Source organism: Dermacentor albipictus, chromosome 1 (assembly GCF_038994185.2).
Source record: "Dermacentor albipictus isolate Rhodes 1998 colony chromosome 1, USDA_Dalb.pri_finalv2, whole genome shotgun sequence".
Taxonomy (NCBI): Eukaryota; Metazoa; Arthropoda; class Arachnida; order Ixodida; family Ixodidae; genus Dermacentor; species Dermacentor albipictus.
The window spans coordinates 200,751,539-200,767,963 of NC_091821.1; the positions used below are offsets into that span (position 1 = coordinate 200,751,539).

Sequence of the window (16,425 nt, forward strand, 5' to 3'; positions counted from 1 at the left end):
CGCAAAAGCCCCAACTATCTACGAGTGCGGCGAGCTCGAGCGGCGCAGGGAAACCTGGTGTGCCATTATATTATATACCTGCCCAACTACCCTCTGCAAAATAAACGGACCCACTACGAATAGGAAGCGAGCACGACTGCTAAGTTAGACCGTAAGGCGTCCACTAACTCTAGCATGGCTAAGTTGGACATATAAGCTTTCTAATGCGTGAATACATGTAACGCGTATTTGGTTACGTCATTTCTGCACCCTAGTGCCCATACACCGTCTGCAGCAGGCACAACACGTTTCACGTACGTATCTCACTGCATCTAGGTCCCTGATACAGCCTATTCACTGCATCTACATCCCTGATACAGCCTACCTGATGTTTTTTTTTTAACTTTAATATCCTACCCTTTCTGCCGTTTCGGATTTCTACAGTACAATTATTTTCTTAATTCCCACAAACAACGCATTTACATAATTTGCTTTCATTTCGTGGCTTTGTTTAAGATAGTAGTTTAACAGTGTGAGATACATTTCCATAGATTAAGGCGTCTTTCGGCAACTATTTTTTGTTACGCCGAGGCACAGATGTCAAGTGCACTGTTTTGTGGCCGGAGCTTGCATTGAATTCTTAGGTTGCATGGAACTACAGACGAAAATTGATTGACAGAACCATCGGAGATAGCATGCTAAAATTCGAAAGGGACGCTAGGCATGGAAACGGTGATGTGCAGACATATTTGCAAGTCTGGAGTATATATAGGCACGTTGGGGTGAATTGCTAAATTTCTGTTAATTGATTGGATTGCTACTAGATATGCAACAATTCGTCGTTTCAGGACGAGCAGGCGCATCAACATAAAACGTGGTAGAAGTGTGTCTCCGAAGAAAAATGCTATAGCAATTTTAAAGTTACACGGGCGCAGTAGAAGAATATCACGTTTATGTAAATTGCGGCTCTTGTCGTTCTTTGCGAGGGGCCTAAAATGTTTGCAATTTACGAACTACTCGGCGCAGCGAGATGAAACTTCGTACAGAGTTGGGAGGAAGGTGCTGGAAAGAGAGAGTCAATTTTTATTATTGCCAGCAATCACTATAGGGCGGACGCAGCCTCCCTCCGTCTACCAGACGGCCCAGATCTCCTGGGTCTCAGGGCTGCTTCGGCTAGCTGGACAGCCCACACCTGGGGTGCGATCTTGTACGCGTTCCAAAATAGAACGGAGGCGGTCCGTTCCACCGAGCCGCACACGCTTGGTCAGTTTGAACGGTGTCGAACGCCATGACGTCAATTGTGAAGTGATATCTGCTGTCAATCATTCCGTGTTGTCTGCTATCGGACGAACGCAACGGAACGGACCGCCAATTTCGCGACGGAAAGAACGGACCGCCTCCGTTCGAGTTTGGAACGCGTACAAGATCGCACCCCTGGTCTCGCTGGTCTGAGCTGAGCAGCAGGGTCTCCCACTGCTGCCGGTTATGAATTTTGCGGCCCCGTAAGGAGCCGCCTTCGAGCATGCCCACAAAATATGTGGCAGATCCGCCCTATACCCATACATAATTTACATTGATCGTTATATTGCTCCGGATAGAATCTGCTGCAGGCACCGGGTTAGAATACAAGTTTGTTTGCAGGAGGCGCCAGGCTACCGCCTGTTTCTTGGTTAGCTCTGGATGAGGTGGTGGGCACCAGACCCTTCCCGGCCGATAGTAATCGGTGATTTATTTGTAGCAGCCCATAGGGTCTCCTCGTTCCCGGCTGGGCTGGCTCACTTGCTCGGTGAGTAAGTCCTCGAGCTATGTTGTGAGCCGCCTCGTTGCCGGAGAGAGAGGAGTGCGCGGGCCGGCATGCAAATAATTTGGATCGTACCGCGAGAAAGTTCAACGTTACAGGTACATTTGGCGCGCTGTAGGAAATTCCCTGATTGCTGTCGGAGCGTATAAAATGCTGCATCGAGCATTTAATTCAATTTTATAATTGCTGATGCAAGGAAATGCATGAGCATTTGTGCTTTAAACATTGCATGTGTATACGAGATACACTCTGCGCTTACAAAAAAAAAAAACAGTCGAAAGTATATTTCAATGTTCATAAGTATTCATTCGAGAGCGTTGTCAGCATTCGTGTGTTTAACGCCGGCGCAACAGCTGCAAAGCTCGGCGCGGCGGGTGAGGGCGGTTTCTGGAGGGTGCACGAGGGTTGGCGAAAAGGTTTCACAAGAACGAGAAACGCCTCCGCCTGTTTGTCTGGAAGCTGCTCCGCTGAAATTTGGGTTCTGATCTTGCAAGGTCTCGCAAGTCGGGTTTCTTTTTTTTTTTTTTTAAGCACACACGATGGCATTTGCAGATTATCGGGTTAGCGGAGGCGTAAACGTGAGCGGCTGGGTTGGTGGCGCAGAGCTCAACCAGAAAAACACAGAACTATTATTGCAGTAGCCAAGTGTATCCTATTTCGCTGCTGGTGTAAATTTTTGGCAGCGACGTGATAGCGAACACGTTGCCCATTTAAATGATTTTCGATAAGAACTCTGATGGAACATGAAAACGTGGTTATAAGACAGTGTGTTTAGAAGACGCGCCACAAGACGCCGCTATACCAGCGTCCGGCAACCCGGTACTACTCAAACGCCACTGCGTATACCGGACACCCTAAAACTCTCTATTGACTAAGGTTTTAGAATACGGTACCAAAACCACATACAAGTGTTGGGGGACGCAATATCCAATATGGGCCCTTCGAGCTCTTTTATGCTCGTTTTGCGTTCTTTTGTACGCACGGTGGCTTGCGTCCCCCAACGACTGTACACCCAAAAATTCTCTATTGCACAGAAACTCTTGATCCGCGTGAGCACTGACATGCTTGCAAGTTCTGCATTTTTGCAGGAGGGGCATGTGAAAGAAGTTCGTGCTTATTCTGCAAGCCGTCCCAGCTTAAGGTGCCTCGATGCGCAGCGTACGCACATCAAGGCGTCCTACCCAAGCCGACCCCACCGAAGAGCTCGCTAATTGTCGGCACCACGTGTTGTGCTGATGTGTTCTGAAATCCTGCAATGTTCAAGAATATTTTTTTACTACATAAGTAATAAATAAAAATATATTGTTACAGCTGCTAGATCCTAACTTTCCTTTTAAATACAGCAACCCTCATCAAAATCGATGCAGTGGCTGCCGAGAAAACCGATTTCTCCATTCCCATGCATTTATAGATGGGAGCTACAGAGCTAAAGCTTCCTTTATAACGCAGGATGGCGACCCCAGCAGAGGTGGGACTCCTGCTCAAGAGAAAATTGACGGAAATTGCGCCGCGCTCCGCCAGAACGGCTTTGGCATGTGTGTTCCGGCAGTGGCCGCGAACAGCGAGCGGATTCGTTCTCCGAAAAAAGTGCAGCCGTTCACATGCCGCACACCGCGCGAGAGCGCATTCCGCACAGAATTTTCGCGCTTATAACACTGGACTTTTCGGCGCTTCAGGCAAGTGGCCGGCGGGCGCGGCCACTTGGGCGGCTGTATTTAGAGTGTACTAGAATACGGTTGAGTGGGCCGGGCGGCACGGCGCTCCCCATAGTTGAGGCGCAAAACAACAAAAAGTAGGCTTACGGCGCTGCCAGCATTAGGGAAGCGCTCGCAACAGCGCGTTCAGCGGGCGGTCGCCTCTAATGTAAAACTGTGCCAGTCTGTTTTTATGCCCATATGGGTGAGGTCTGAGCCATTTTGACGTAATGGTGCATTTGAAAAAAAATTCGCAGTTTCGCCGGAGAAGCGGAGCATCGATCGTGATAGCAAATTAGTAGACCGCTATACGAAGTAAATATAGTAGCTTTATCGGCCGTATAAACTTGTAAACATTCGCCCAATAACTAAATAAACAAGCATGGTGTCACGCGGGCACAAGCAGACATGAGTACATCTCACTCGATCACCATGGAAACTCGCAATCAAAACGGTGGAAACAGGAAGCGCGGCAACAGCAGCGAGCGAATTGATCTTCGTGCTGCCTCTCGCTTCAACGCGATCTAAGCGGCGAAAACACAGCGCACACGAAGCTATCAGCACTCGGACTCAGTCCCGATTGCAGGTCGCTTTCAAGGCCCTGCGCGCGCGGCCGCGCCGTACCCAGCAGCCGCCGGAGTAGAACGCTCCCTCCCCCCGGTGTCATGCGCGCGACGGAAGATGACGCGCATTCTCCCCGCTTTGTTCCCTTGCGCGCGCGAGATTGAGCCGCCAAACGTCGATCGGCTCACTCTCGCACGCTTTCACGCGTACAGACTGTACAGCATACGGCGCGCGGCGACGATGTTATTTCCCCTTGACTTTATACGGAACATCACGGTGACACCGACGGCAGAAATGCGCCTGGAGTGCCCATATAATTGCTATCACAATAATGACAGATTTGAATAGCTTTGCGTTATACCAGCCCAGGGTTGATTGCGGCTCCCTGGGTCTGCAGTGACATATCTTCACCCAATAAGTGTTGCCGCGTCAATTGGACCCCATAAATTGAAAACGTTTTCCGCTATCATCATGAGCATCGGCGCGGGAATATATAGTTCGATCGTAGTGCCACCGATATTCTCGGCTTTATAAGAAAGCATGCGCCGTGCCGCCTCTCGACACACTCTTCCATATTCTAGTACACTATAGTTACAAAGCATTATTTTGCTACGCGCTTCTTTTTCTTTTATTCTGTGTTCCTTCGTGATTTCGAAGTGCGCTGCCACATTCCATTATTCCACCAAAATTCAGATTGGCCTGGTACAGACTGCTTTAGAATTAAATTTTATCTGCTCCAAATTGCTCAAACTTAGTCTGCTCCAAGCTGCTCCAAAACGCTCTGCTTGCTCCAAAAATTGCTCCAAAACGACTTTGGGCAGTCCCACTCCTGCACCAATTTGCGTTAGCCGCCTGTAAATACGTCAGTAAGTCACCATGTTCTTGGTAGTGGCATGCAAAACACCTGGTGCAGAAGTCTAAGATAAGCTACGAAGGAATAATTTTTTTGGATAGAAACTGCCAAAAGTTTTTTCCAGAGGCAGCGTATTGCGCAATAACTCCATGTATACGTAACTTTTCACGCGCTTGTCAGTGGCGTAGTCGTTTAAGTAAACATGGCGGTCGATAATCGTTGATAGCCAATTCTTAAATGTTCATGGCCTGTTGAAAAACGTCTTGGAATGTGAACGTAGTCAAATTATCGAATTACACGACACGTTGATACGCCTCAGAGTTTAGGCTTCAGGGCAAAGACAGATTCAGGAAGAAAGCTGCTCGCGGCAGCTTGACAACACGTAAACGCATCCCGAGTAAAAATGAAAAAACGCCCTTCGTCAGTTTCGACGTGGTTTTGACTAAGTGCTGCCCGCTGTCATTGTTGTAAGGCTTCTACAGAAAATTTACCCGCATTCGAAATCTTCTCGAGTGCATTTATTTGTCTCTTGTGGCATTATGTAAGAGTACACAGCTGCGTCTTCTTTACCTCCGCGAGGTATTCAGCTACTATGCTACGGCGTGCTGGCCCCAACCGATTTTCGCCGCTACTGTCGACAAGTGGCGCTGGGTGTTCAGCTCTGCTGCTTTTCCGTAATGGTCAAAGGGTGCAACAGAAGGTCCTTCGGCTGATGTATGCGTTCGACGTAGTGCTACTCGAGCACAATGCAGGAAATTTACAGAAACGTGCGAATATGTGTGGTCATGCAACGACAAATCTCGGCCTTAAGTATTTTACAGAGAAGTCGAGACTTATGATCTTTAATGAAGATATGAACAATTACGTGGTACCAGTTCAACAGCAAGTCATACCCATAGTCAAGCAACATAAATATCTTGGTATATACATAACCGAAGGAGAGACCTGCTCAAGCATCCACCAAGATGATCTAAGAATGAAGGTGAAGCGGAATGTAGCAATAAGGAAACAGAGCGCTTTGGAGATACAGAAAATATGAGGTGGTGCAAAGAATGAGGAAAGGAGTAATGGTGTTAGCACTAACGTTCGCAACTACAATTATGTGCTTAAAATCAGACGTCTTGTCCGGGTTGGAAGTTCAGCAAAGGTCGACAGGCCGGTTGGTCTTGGGGGTCCACGGTAAAACCACAAATGATGCAGTGCAGGGAGGCGTGGCTTCGGCCTCTTTTGAAGTCAGAGAAGTGCAGGGCAAAATTAGTTTTGAAGACTCAGGAGCTTGGATGAAAATAAATGGGCGCTTAAAGTGCACAAATATCTGTACCTCAGGAGCGTGGACATGGAGGAAAAGGTCAAGAAAGTTGGCAGCCAAGTACAGGGTAATTGAAAGTCTAGACAACCAGGAGTTATCAAAAAGAATGTGAGAGAAACAGAGACAGTGAATTGGATGCAAATGATGGAAACAAAGAAGACCATGCAGATTTACAGGAATCGCAAGAAAACAATTAAAAGGGAAAATCTGTGCGATAACACAAAGGGCAATGCCTTTTTATTTGATGGTTGCCTAAGAACAAAAAGCATACCATAGCGAACATTCGCTATAGGAAGAGGCATATGTGTGTTGCAGCAAAAATGCGGAGACAACTCAGTAAATCCAAATGGAATGCGAAGGCGTTCACCCAGCGCGACCCGTAGGAGACGTCCACCTTCCAGAAGCGCTGGAATTTAACGTGGAAGGGAACATTACCCGGTCAGCAGTCGAGATAAGATACATTTAGACTATTGGTGGAAGAAAAGCAGGTAAGAAATTGATAGGACCGGGTCCGTTACAGGTAGAGGTTTTAAGGAAGAGTGGAAAGATTAAGGAGACAGACAAAATGCTAGACTGACAAATATATATAAATTACTTGATTGGCTCTAGCAGGCTAGTTTACCATTAGTCGCCGCCTCTGTTTCAAAGGAGGTGATAGTAAATCATCATCATCATCATCATCATGAAAGGTGCAGTGTACGTGTAGAACCGTTCGACGTGCGTGTAGCTTCTACCCTTTGACCTAATCGTCACCCACCATAGTCATGTTTCTTCACCTTTTCCTTTTTTTTTCCCGGCACAGTGTTAATTGGTTACAGAAGTGCACCTCTGGCTGAACTCTCCGCCCTTCTTCTCAACAAATTTATCGCTGTCTCTTGAATTCTGCGTATGAAACATGGGCACGATTCATTTTTTAAAGCAGAACTGCTGTTGCTCTTCCCCTCCCACCTCTCTTTATTATTATTATTATTATTATTATTATTATTATTATTATTATTATTATTATTATTATTATTATTATTATTATTGCGATTCACACGCTCTTTCTTTCTGTGCGCGCAAGTGACAACCCGTCGTGGCAGCATTTTGAAACGCCACCAACATTCCCTCAACGCACGATTGCTGGCAGTCATAGGGGATCGTCTTTTAATGGCGCTCTTGCTTAAGAGATGTAGAAATGAACAAACGCGGTGCAATGCAGCAACTACTGAAACTAGATTTTGATGCTGCCGAACAGAAGGTTCATTTGTGGAAGAAAAGGTTCTGGGAAAGGGGCGAAACTGGGTTGTTATTTCTATTTATTTTGTGTGATTTATTCATGTAACAATTTATTATTATTTGCTTGATTCCTTGCTACCTTTTCATTTTTTTGCCTTTTATTTCGAACGGGCTTGCTCAAAAGCGACGTAGCATTGCTTATAAGGCTTAAAGTGTGGGCTATCGAAATCCTGTACCTTTTCCTGGTTCGAACGCCTTCTGCAGTTGCCTGTCACCAACAAATGCAGGAAGCGAGCTCCAAGACAAGGCCCTTTATGTTACACGGGTAAAGGTCCTTGTGTTGGTACAAATTTCGCTCTTCTCGCTTCATAGAGGAAGGGGGGGGGGGGTGCGCTGCGAGTTATCAAGGAGAGTGGACGCATATTTCACGTCGGCTCTATCGAATCGATGTTCTGTCGCCGAAAATTTGTTCTGCACCGCACGAAACCAGTTGGACTACATCTATGAAGTTATCGGGAACCCGTGAACACCATTCTTATCCAGGTGGGCCAATTTTTCGCTGTTCTACGGGACTTTATTCTTCAACCACGCGAACGCCGTAGGCGTGGTAGCTGCCCCCGGACGTGGCACCAGACGCGGCCTCCATGGCTCTCGTACGGGGCTATGACCCAGACAGCATGCGAGAAATGGAGCTTTCGACCGCGGAGACGCCAGTTTTTGATGAAACTACAGAGTATACCATCCAGAAAAAGTTAGAACAGTGGGAGCGAGCAACCTCGACGCACGCCCGTTCGGAACATCGATCAAGACAGCCACGGTGGCGGCAATGACGGCCACGTCACCACTATGGCTCTTGGCAAGTAAGCTCAAAGTAAACGCTGGAAGCCACAAGTTATGCCCAAATTAGGAGCGGAAGACGCTGTGGTCATCATCAAGCCAAAGGGAACTCTCAACCTCGCACAATTTAAGGGCAGCAACCAGATCGGGGAAGAAATGTACGCTGCCGCCGGCATTCCGCGGGCGTCGCAGGCGCCCAACTTATTCGTCAGGTCCTTGCGATCGGACAGCTCCAACTCGGAGGAAAGGCCCGAGCGGTTCAAGCCTACCTCAAGTCATCGGACAACACAAGCCGTGGTGTTATTCAAGTGGATCCCACAGCCACTGAAGCGGATATTACTCAAGCCATTTATTCGCCAGAGGCTCCAGTAGTAGGAGTCCGAAAATTAGGAGAGACCAACGTAGCAGCGATCACGTTCGAGGGCCGGAAGGTGCCTTTCAACGTTTATTACTGGGGAGAAGCTGCGCCGGTTCGCCTCTACCGCAAGACGACGCCAGCCTGTCCCCGCTGCGGCACAATCGGACATCGCGCCGATGTTTGCCCTAATCCGCAGGTCGGTCGATGCCAGGCTTGCGGCGAGACGAATCTAGAAGAGGGCCACGAGTGTCAACCCAGCTGCCTCATTTGCGGGGGCCCTCATGCCACAGGATCAATTCAGTGCACGCAAAAGTACAGGAGAGGCGGTGCTGGAACTGGGGCCAGGCGGATGCCCGTCAATGGAAAAGCCAATCAGCAACATCACTCCAGGAACGCTGGAGGAAGCGAAGCCCCCGACCTGCAAGCTCGGACGCAGGGGGAGACCCCTTCGCCTCGACCGCATGCGGGAGCTTTCAGAGGGGGCCCAGAGGCGGTCGTCCAGCAGACAAGCACGATGGGCCAGAGCTATAACACAGTCCCGGAAACAAAACGAGCAGCAACAAGGTGAGCTGGGCTAGTGTGGTTGCCTCCCCTCCCCTCACGTTGCCTAAATAGAAACTAAGGGCTGGGAACGAAAGGCTCTAACTAGAAATACAAAAACTTAGAGAGAAGACGGCAGCGAACGATCCAGGAAACTCTAGAGCACTTCAGGTACCCTCAGCTCAGGCGATGGAGGAGGACAACCCTCCCCCGCTGCCGTCAGGTAGTGCAACTAAGTCACCCCTCGTATGTCAGAAATCGGCCGAGGAGCGTCGGGCGGCAGCGTAGCGTTGGCGACTGCACCTTCGAAGAGTGTACGACGCGCGCAGATGTCGACTCAATTACAAAGAAATTCAGTGCATGGATGGAAAGTATGGGAAAGCGCATGTGGGAAGAAATTGAGAAAATGGAATATTATGCTACCAAGCCTACAGGCTAGCGTAGAAAGAACTGAAGAGACGCGAAGCAAAAAAATCGAGCAGAACTTACAAGGAATGACAGAGCAGACAATTCATAAAATGTTAGAGCCGCATCTCTCAAAACTCCATGCTTTCGAGATTAGGATCGACCGTAAGTTACAAGAATACCCTGAATGCTCGCGCACTAAGACACCCAGATTTACAGGAAAAATGGGCACCAGGCAGATTGCGTCTGATGATGCGCTTGACCTGAGTATAGAACGAGGACTTGCCTCTTCCAGTTTGCAATAAGGCTCGTCAAACTAAGTTAACAATATTGCAATGGAACTGCAGGGGTTTTAAGCGTAAGTGGGAATCCCTGCAACAGAATGTGGACTGTCTAGATGAGAGGCCGGATGTAATTGCGTTACAGGACGCTAATGTGGCAGTTAAACTCAGGTCGTACAGTACGCATCGAACTTCGACTTGCATACTTGTACATAAAGGCAGTCCGGCTTCAACTATAGACCTCGAACTTAATGCTCAAATAGAACATGTGTTTATTCGTATCCTCCCTAACACTCGTTTCAGTAAAGGGGCGTACGTACTTAACATATACAGCCGCCCGAAACACAGGACAGCAGTTTGTGACGAAATTTTTCGGAAAGCAGCGCAGGCTGCAAAAACTGCGCCTCTCATTATAGTGGGGAATTTTAACGCGCACAGCTTTCTCTGGGGTTACAACAACGAGAACGTAAAAGGCAGGAAATTGGCAGCAGCAATATCGGATATGGCTCTTACTATTCTGACGGACCCGCAGCACACTACAAGAATAGGCAACAGCGTTTCAAGGGACACATGCCCCGATTTAACGCTAGTCAAAAATGCTAAAAATTCCGAGTGGCAAAATACTCACGAAACCTAAGGCAGTGATCACTATATACTCAAAATTCGCCTAGACCACAACAAGCATCGTAAACACAGGGGACAAGCCCGGCTTACGGATTGGTCGCTTTTTCGAGAGTCCAAGGGTCCTCAACTCGACTCGCCTATTGAAGATTATTAGCAATGGGCTGAGTCGCTGCTAGCTACCAGAAAGAAAGTCACGAGAACGCTGCACACCTCAGAGGATGTCCCGGCAGTCGATAACCACCTGCCCCACCTCTGGGAGGCCAGGAGGGGCCTCACCAGAAGGTGGAAGAAGCAAAAACAGAATCGCAAGCTTAAAATCAAGATCGCTGAAATTACACGACAAGCAGAGGAATACACGTGGACCTTAGCCAAGAACAACTGGATAATCAAATGCGACTCATTGAGAGGCGGGCTTGACATCAAGTCCACGTGGAGCCTCCTGCGATGCCTCATCGAGCCCAGCACGACGAGCGGAGAGCAGCAGCGGAATCTCAGGAGAGCCCTCCACGGCTATGAGGGTACGGATGAGCAGCTGTCGGCAGCCCTGACGAGCAAATACCTCTGCACGACCAAAGATGACGAGCCTGTGTTGCAGTATAAAGCAAAGATAATCCAGAACTCGACAGAGACTTCGAAGTAGCAGAAATACAGGCGGCGCTACTAACCATGAGAAGAGGTACGACGCCAGGACATGGACAAAATTACGGTCGGCTTGCTCGCCAACATGAACAAGAAGATTCTAGGCCAGCTTACGGATTATAGCAATGAGTGCTGGAGAGCTGGCAAGCTGCCCCTGGCGTGGAAATTGGCAGACGTCAGCTTTATCCCTAAGCTGGGCAAAAAGGTAAATATTAGCAACCTCCGTCCGATTTCGCTCACTTCATGTGCCGGCAAGCTGATGGAGAAAGCAGTGCATGCTAGACTTTCAGCGTACTTGGAGGAAAACGATTACATGCCTCACACCATGTTTGGCTTCAGGGAGCGCCTATCCACGCAAGACGTACTGCTGCAGCTCAAGATGAAAGTTATTGACCCACCCAACAAACGCAGTAGCAGAGCCATCTTAGCCCTAGATCTCAAGGGCGTTTTCGATAATGTGAAGCACTCAAAGCTCCTGGAGAACCTGCGGAAGACACAGTGTGGAAGAAGAGACTTCCTACTAGACAGACAGGCTCATGTAAAAATTGGAGATTTTAGGTCCCAGCCAATTCCTATGGGCACTAGGGGTACGCCACAAAGAGCAGTCCTCTCCCCTCTGCTCTTCAATATTGCCCTTTTAAATTTGCCTGAACAACTTGATCGCGTAGAAAGAATTCGGCAAACCCTCTTTGCAGATGGCATCATGGTCTGGGTGACGAAGGGAAGTCTGGGGCAGATGGAAGAGGCGCTACAAGAGGCTGCTTCGACAGTCCAAAAATATGCCGAGAAATGCGGACTGCGCTGCTCTCCGGAAAAATCGGTACTTCTAATCATGCGCACACGAGAAGATGAAGCCCCGGTGAAAATTAAGGTGCACGACGCTGCGATCCCTGAAGTGGAGACAGTGCGTATCCTGGGACTACTGGTTAACAACATGGGTGTCAAAGCAGCAATGATTACTCAACTCCGTACATCATGCGAACAAGTAACGCGAATGATCACACGTATCACCAATAAGACGAGAGGGATGATGGAGAACGACACTTTTCGGTTGGTCAAAGCCTTTATACTCAGCAGAACTGTGTCCGTGGCTCCGTACCTTCGGATGAGGAGGTGCGATTTAAAGCATTTCGATGTCATGCTCAGAACAGCATATAAGAAGGCACTAGGACTGTCGGTCAAAACATCTACAGAGCGCTTGTGCAGTTGGGGGTGCACAATACAACAGATGAGATAATTGAGGCCCACCTATGAAGTCAATATGCCAGATTGGCAGGGACGAAAATGGGACGCAAGGTCCTGGAGGTCCTGAATATCAGCTGTCCTTACTATACGGCAACAAGACAAGACATTCCTAAAAAGTAGAGGGGCAAACTCGCGACACTGCCCCTTCCTAAAAACATGCACCCAGAATATCAGGGCAAGAGCCAAGAAGATGGACCAGATCTATTCTAAATTAGAAGGAGCCTTCTTCGTGGATGCTGCGGGTCCGGTGGGAGGAGTCTCCACAATATCGGTGGTGCATCAAGGGCAGACTGTCAATGGACTTCTTGTTCGGCACGGGGAAATTGCAGAATCGGAAGAGGTGGCGATCGCCATGGCGGCTTCGCATCCTAGTTGCGAATACATCATTTCAGACTCGCAAACTGCATATAGAAATTACACGCGGTTCCGAATTGCACCGCTAGCTTGCAGGATACTCAAACAATCTGGGGTCTTCGCTTCGCGCAAAGAGCTGATTTGGGTGCCAGGTCACGAGGGTGTAGAGGGAAATGAGTGTGCACACGCTGCCGCCCGAGCTTTTCTCCCCCGGGGTCCCTCCTCCTCCCTCCCCGAAGACTCGTACTTCCCAGTGCCATTAATAACTTATGCAGACGTATTACATCACTTGCGCTTATCGCGACAAAAATACCCGGGCCCGACTAAGGAAATCAGAAGAATGTCATTTACGAAGATTACAAACCATGTCATTTAATAACTCAGTCAAGCTACATGCTATTGAGCCACAATCCTTTTCGGCCGAGTGTAAATTCTGCGGGCAGAAAGCAGATTTGTACCATATGGTATGGGCCTGCCAGGCTAATAGTGCCTTAGAAACTATAAAACAGCCAACGTGGGAAGGATGGGAGGCAGCCCTGTCCAGCTCAACCCTCAAGGATCAGCGAGCCATCGTGGAAAGAACTAGGGCGGCGGCCTTAGCCAACGGAATTCCGGAATAAGAATCTGACCACCCTTCTCCTAATTCCCCTCCCCTTTTCCTTTAAATAAAACGTTTTCATCATCATCGCTTCATACAGTTGAAAATGACAACGACATATTCTGAGGTTTGAAAACGCTGTTAACAAGAGTGCTCCAGTGTTCATTGAACTTCTCGTTCAGCATTCACTTGCGTGTGTGATTCTCACCCTGATGTTTTCGTAACCGCACTCCGTGCGTGCTTGGTTGGCCTTTGCATGTACATGTGCGCCTCCGCTAGCGCGGACACAATGGAGCCCTTGGCAGCTGCCGGCAGCGCCCCTACGTGCTACAAGCAGCTGTGCCGGCAACATCGCAGCTCCATCTCAACCCGCAGCATGCCGTCTACAAGAAGCAGGGGACGTCTGGCGATAAATTCAATGCATGTCTCCATTCTCTTTCTGCAGGGGGTAGTTTCTTTGCAAATGGCGCGACCGCGGCCGCCCTTGTTGACGCTTCGATTAGAGAGACTGCGCATGCGCACGCAGTGGCGCATAGGTCAAAATAACCCAGCGGCAGAAATTTTATTTTCATTGCGCTGAGAACTCAGTATTGACGGACAATACATCAGAATATCCTCGTAGGCTCAGTCGTTTAGTTTTGCTGACGTCAGTGTAACTAACTGTCATATATGTTATAGTGCCCTCGTTCACGTTTCTTTATTTTGTTTGCAATTTTTTTTAAATCCTAGGTGCTAATAATTACTTCAGACTCTTAGTAGTCAGAACGAATTCAAGAACTCAGAATTATTCGCCTTTCTTTCTTCTTCTGTGCCTCTTCACTGTGGTGGAAGGTTTATCTACGATTTCCAGATGAAAATATTTAAGTGGGACCAGCAGGGGACGAACTGGAAGAACAATTTTACGGAGTAATTCCGTGTTAGTTAGTTACAACTTATTGAAGCCAACAGAAACCAAGTGAAAATTTGACAATAAATTTATCATGCTGGTTTGTGTTTTCACCTTGACTGGCTGCATTTTGGTCGCGCAATTTTTGAGTACAATTGTAACAACTAATTTTAGCAATGTAAAACGTTCTAAAAGTAGTAATTCGAGATAGCAAAGGCCAAGTTCATGGACGCTGAAATGTAGGTTTTCGTGAAACTCGTTACCCTCTTATAAAGCACGGAGGGGCGGCAGAAAGAACGTATACACACAGAACTGCCTCTTGTGCACTGATTATACATTAATAACATATTTGCTTGGCGCGGTTGTATATAACCGAAACTTCGATGGATATAAGTAAGTTGAAAGTTGGGGCTCTGCGTATGTTTATGTCCTGGTTTTCGGGCCTGTTGTCACGCATCCGTGCCTTATAAGAGCACGTCTGAAGTTCATACATTTAAAACATTCTGCAGAAAGACTCGATGTGAATTAACAGTTCCCTTATAACTATTAGTGGTGCTGCAAAGTTCCGTTTCTTTTTCTTAAAGCGTAAGAAAAAGCTTTTTTCGAGAAGGAAAACCAAATGAATAAAGACTCGTTGCTATTCCACAGCCATTTATGTGAGCGGAATGACCTCTAAAACGCCATTTGTCGCCGTCTTGGCAAATTCAGTGATTTAAAGTGTGTGCAACTATTGCACCGTGCGGTGAAATGCTTGCTTCGAAGAATGAATATACTGCTTCTGTTGAGTCCCAGAATTACCCCTCAAATGCAAAGTTGTTTTCATCGGTCTTGAATTTAATTAAGATTTACGCGTCAGGTACGCGCTGATATAATGACTGAACGGATTCAATACACAGGCTCTAGCACAAATTAAACCAGACCTTTAATGAACTTTCCCTATTACGCAAAACCTAATTCTTTCACAAGGCAAATGGTTCGTTCATGCGTTTGACAACTGCTTGGCAAGATCATGTTTAGATATCTGATCGCGAGCACAGGCGTTCGAAAATCACCTACTGAATTCGACGCAATTAGACTGGTGCATTGCGCAATGAAATTCGGCTTTCTATTCGTATGCTCCTTCTTAAACATGTTTGATATGCCCGTACGAACGTGTGCGGGGAATGTTCGTCGGCGCGGCAGTGCTCAGACCGCTGTTGCAGTTTATTTCAAAGCTCTGCACTCCCGGCGGCGTCCTTGCACCGTACGCGCAAGTCCGTGCTCGTGCATACCAGTCTGTTCAAGCGCATAAGCCTCAGTAACAGAGCCTGCTAGTAGTAGAAACCGAGCGGATGCTTACCAGTGATGAAAGTGACGCGGCTAATTGCGTGGATCATCGTATGCGCGAGGAACGCCCATCAAATAGTGTGCAACTCCGGCGCGATCAGCCAGGCATGCTGGCGAACACGTTCGCAGCAGTCCGCAGGCGTCGCAGTGTGCAGCGCGCAGACGACGCCGAGCGACCGGCTGTGCACTTGAGCGCTCGCACAACGCGACGGCGGACGTGACGCGCGGGGACGTTCTGCTCGCCTGGCTTTGACCCCCTCTCTCTCTTGAAGTACGCACGCATAGCAGAAATGCTTGCTTAGAGGAATCACTGAACCAGTGTGAATGGCATCTAAAAGGAGAAGAAAAATTCTCTATCGAGTGGCAGTCTTAGAATTTTGATTATATTCTCTTGACTGTAAAGGTTACCAAACGCTGCATAAATTCGAAAAATTAGAACAGCAGGCTTACAACTTTGTAAATCCACTACAATAACAGATGTCCCTACATAGTGCCTATGCTAGATAATTTTAACTTAAACAGAACACGTGCATTTGTAGCCTCGGCTCTGTGAGCTGTAAATGTTTTAAAAAATCTGGTGTGTACCTGTCTAACCTTTGTGTATAGTATCAGATTTATCCACTTCAAATGGCCTGTCATATACAGGGTGTTTCAATATTATATACGCACTAAACATGTCTGATATTTGCGTATATTAGTGGATATGTGGAATATTGTTTATGCATGTGCATGTGTTAGCTATGATTTCTTACTCCTTCGACGTAATTGTTTTTTTTGTTGTTGTTGTTGTTTTTTTACAGATAAGGTTCCGTAATGACTGGCTGATTAAAATTGGTGGAAAGAACTGTTGTAGCAAGCTTGATGGAAGTGCATGGTTCACCGACTATGTAGTCCGTCGAACGTTTCAGGATCGA

At 47.7% G+C, this 16,425-nt stretch overlaps 1 protein-coding gene across 1 annotated transcript in view; it reads right to left on the reverse strand.

Moving 5' to 3' along the window:
• Positions 1–15,686, reverse strand: part of LOC135903154 (uncharacterized) — a 36,739-nt gene extending 21,053 nt beyond the window's left edge. Inside the window, exon 1 of the mRNA XM_065433564.1 lies at positions 15,525–15,686. Within this exon, the coding sequence (XP_065289636.1) occupies positions 15,525–15,561 (37 nt within the window). The 5' untranslated portion in view covers positions 15,562–15,686. The remainder of the gene's footprint in view (positions 1–15,524) is intronic.
• Positions 15,687–16,425: the final 739 nt, after the last annotated feature.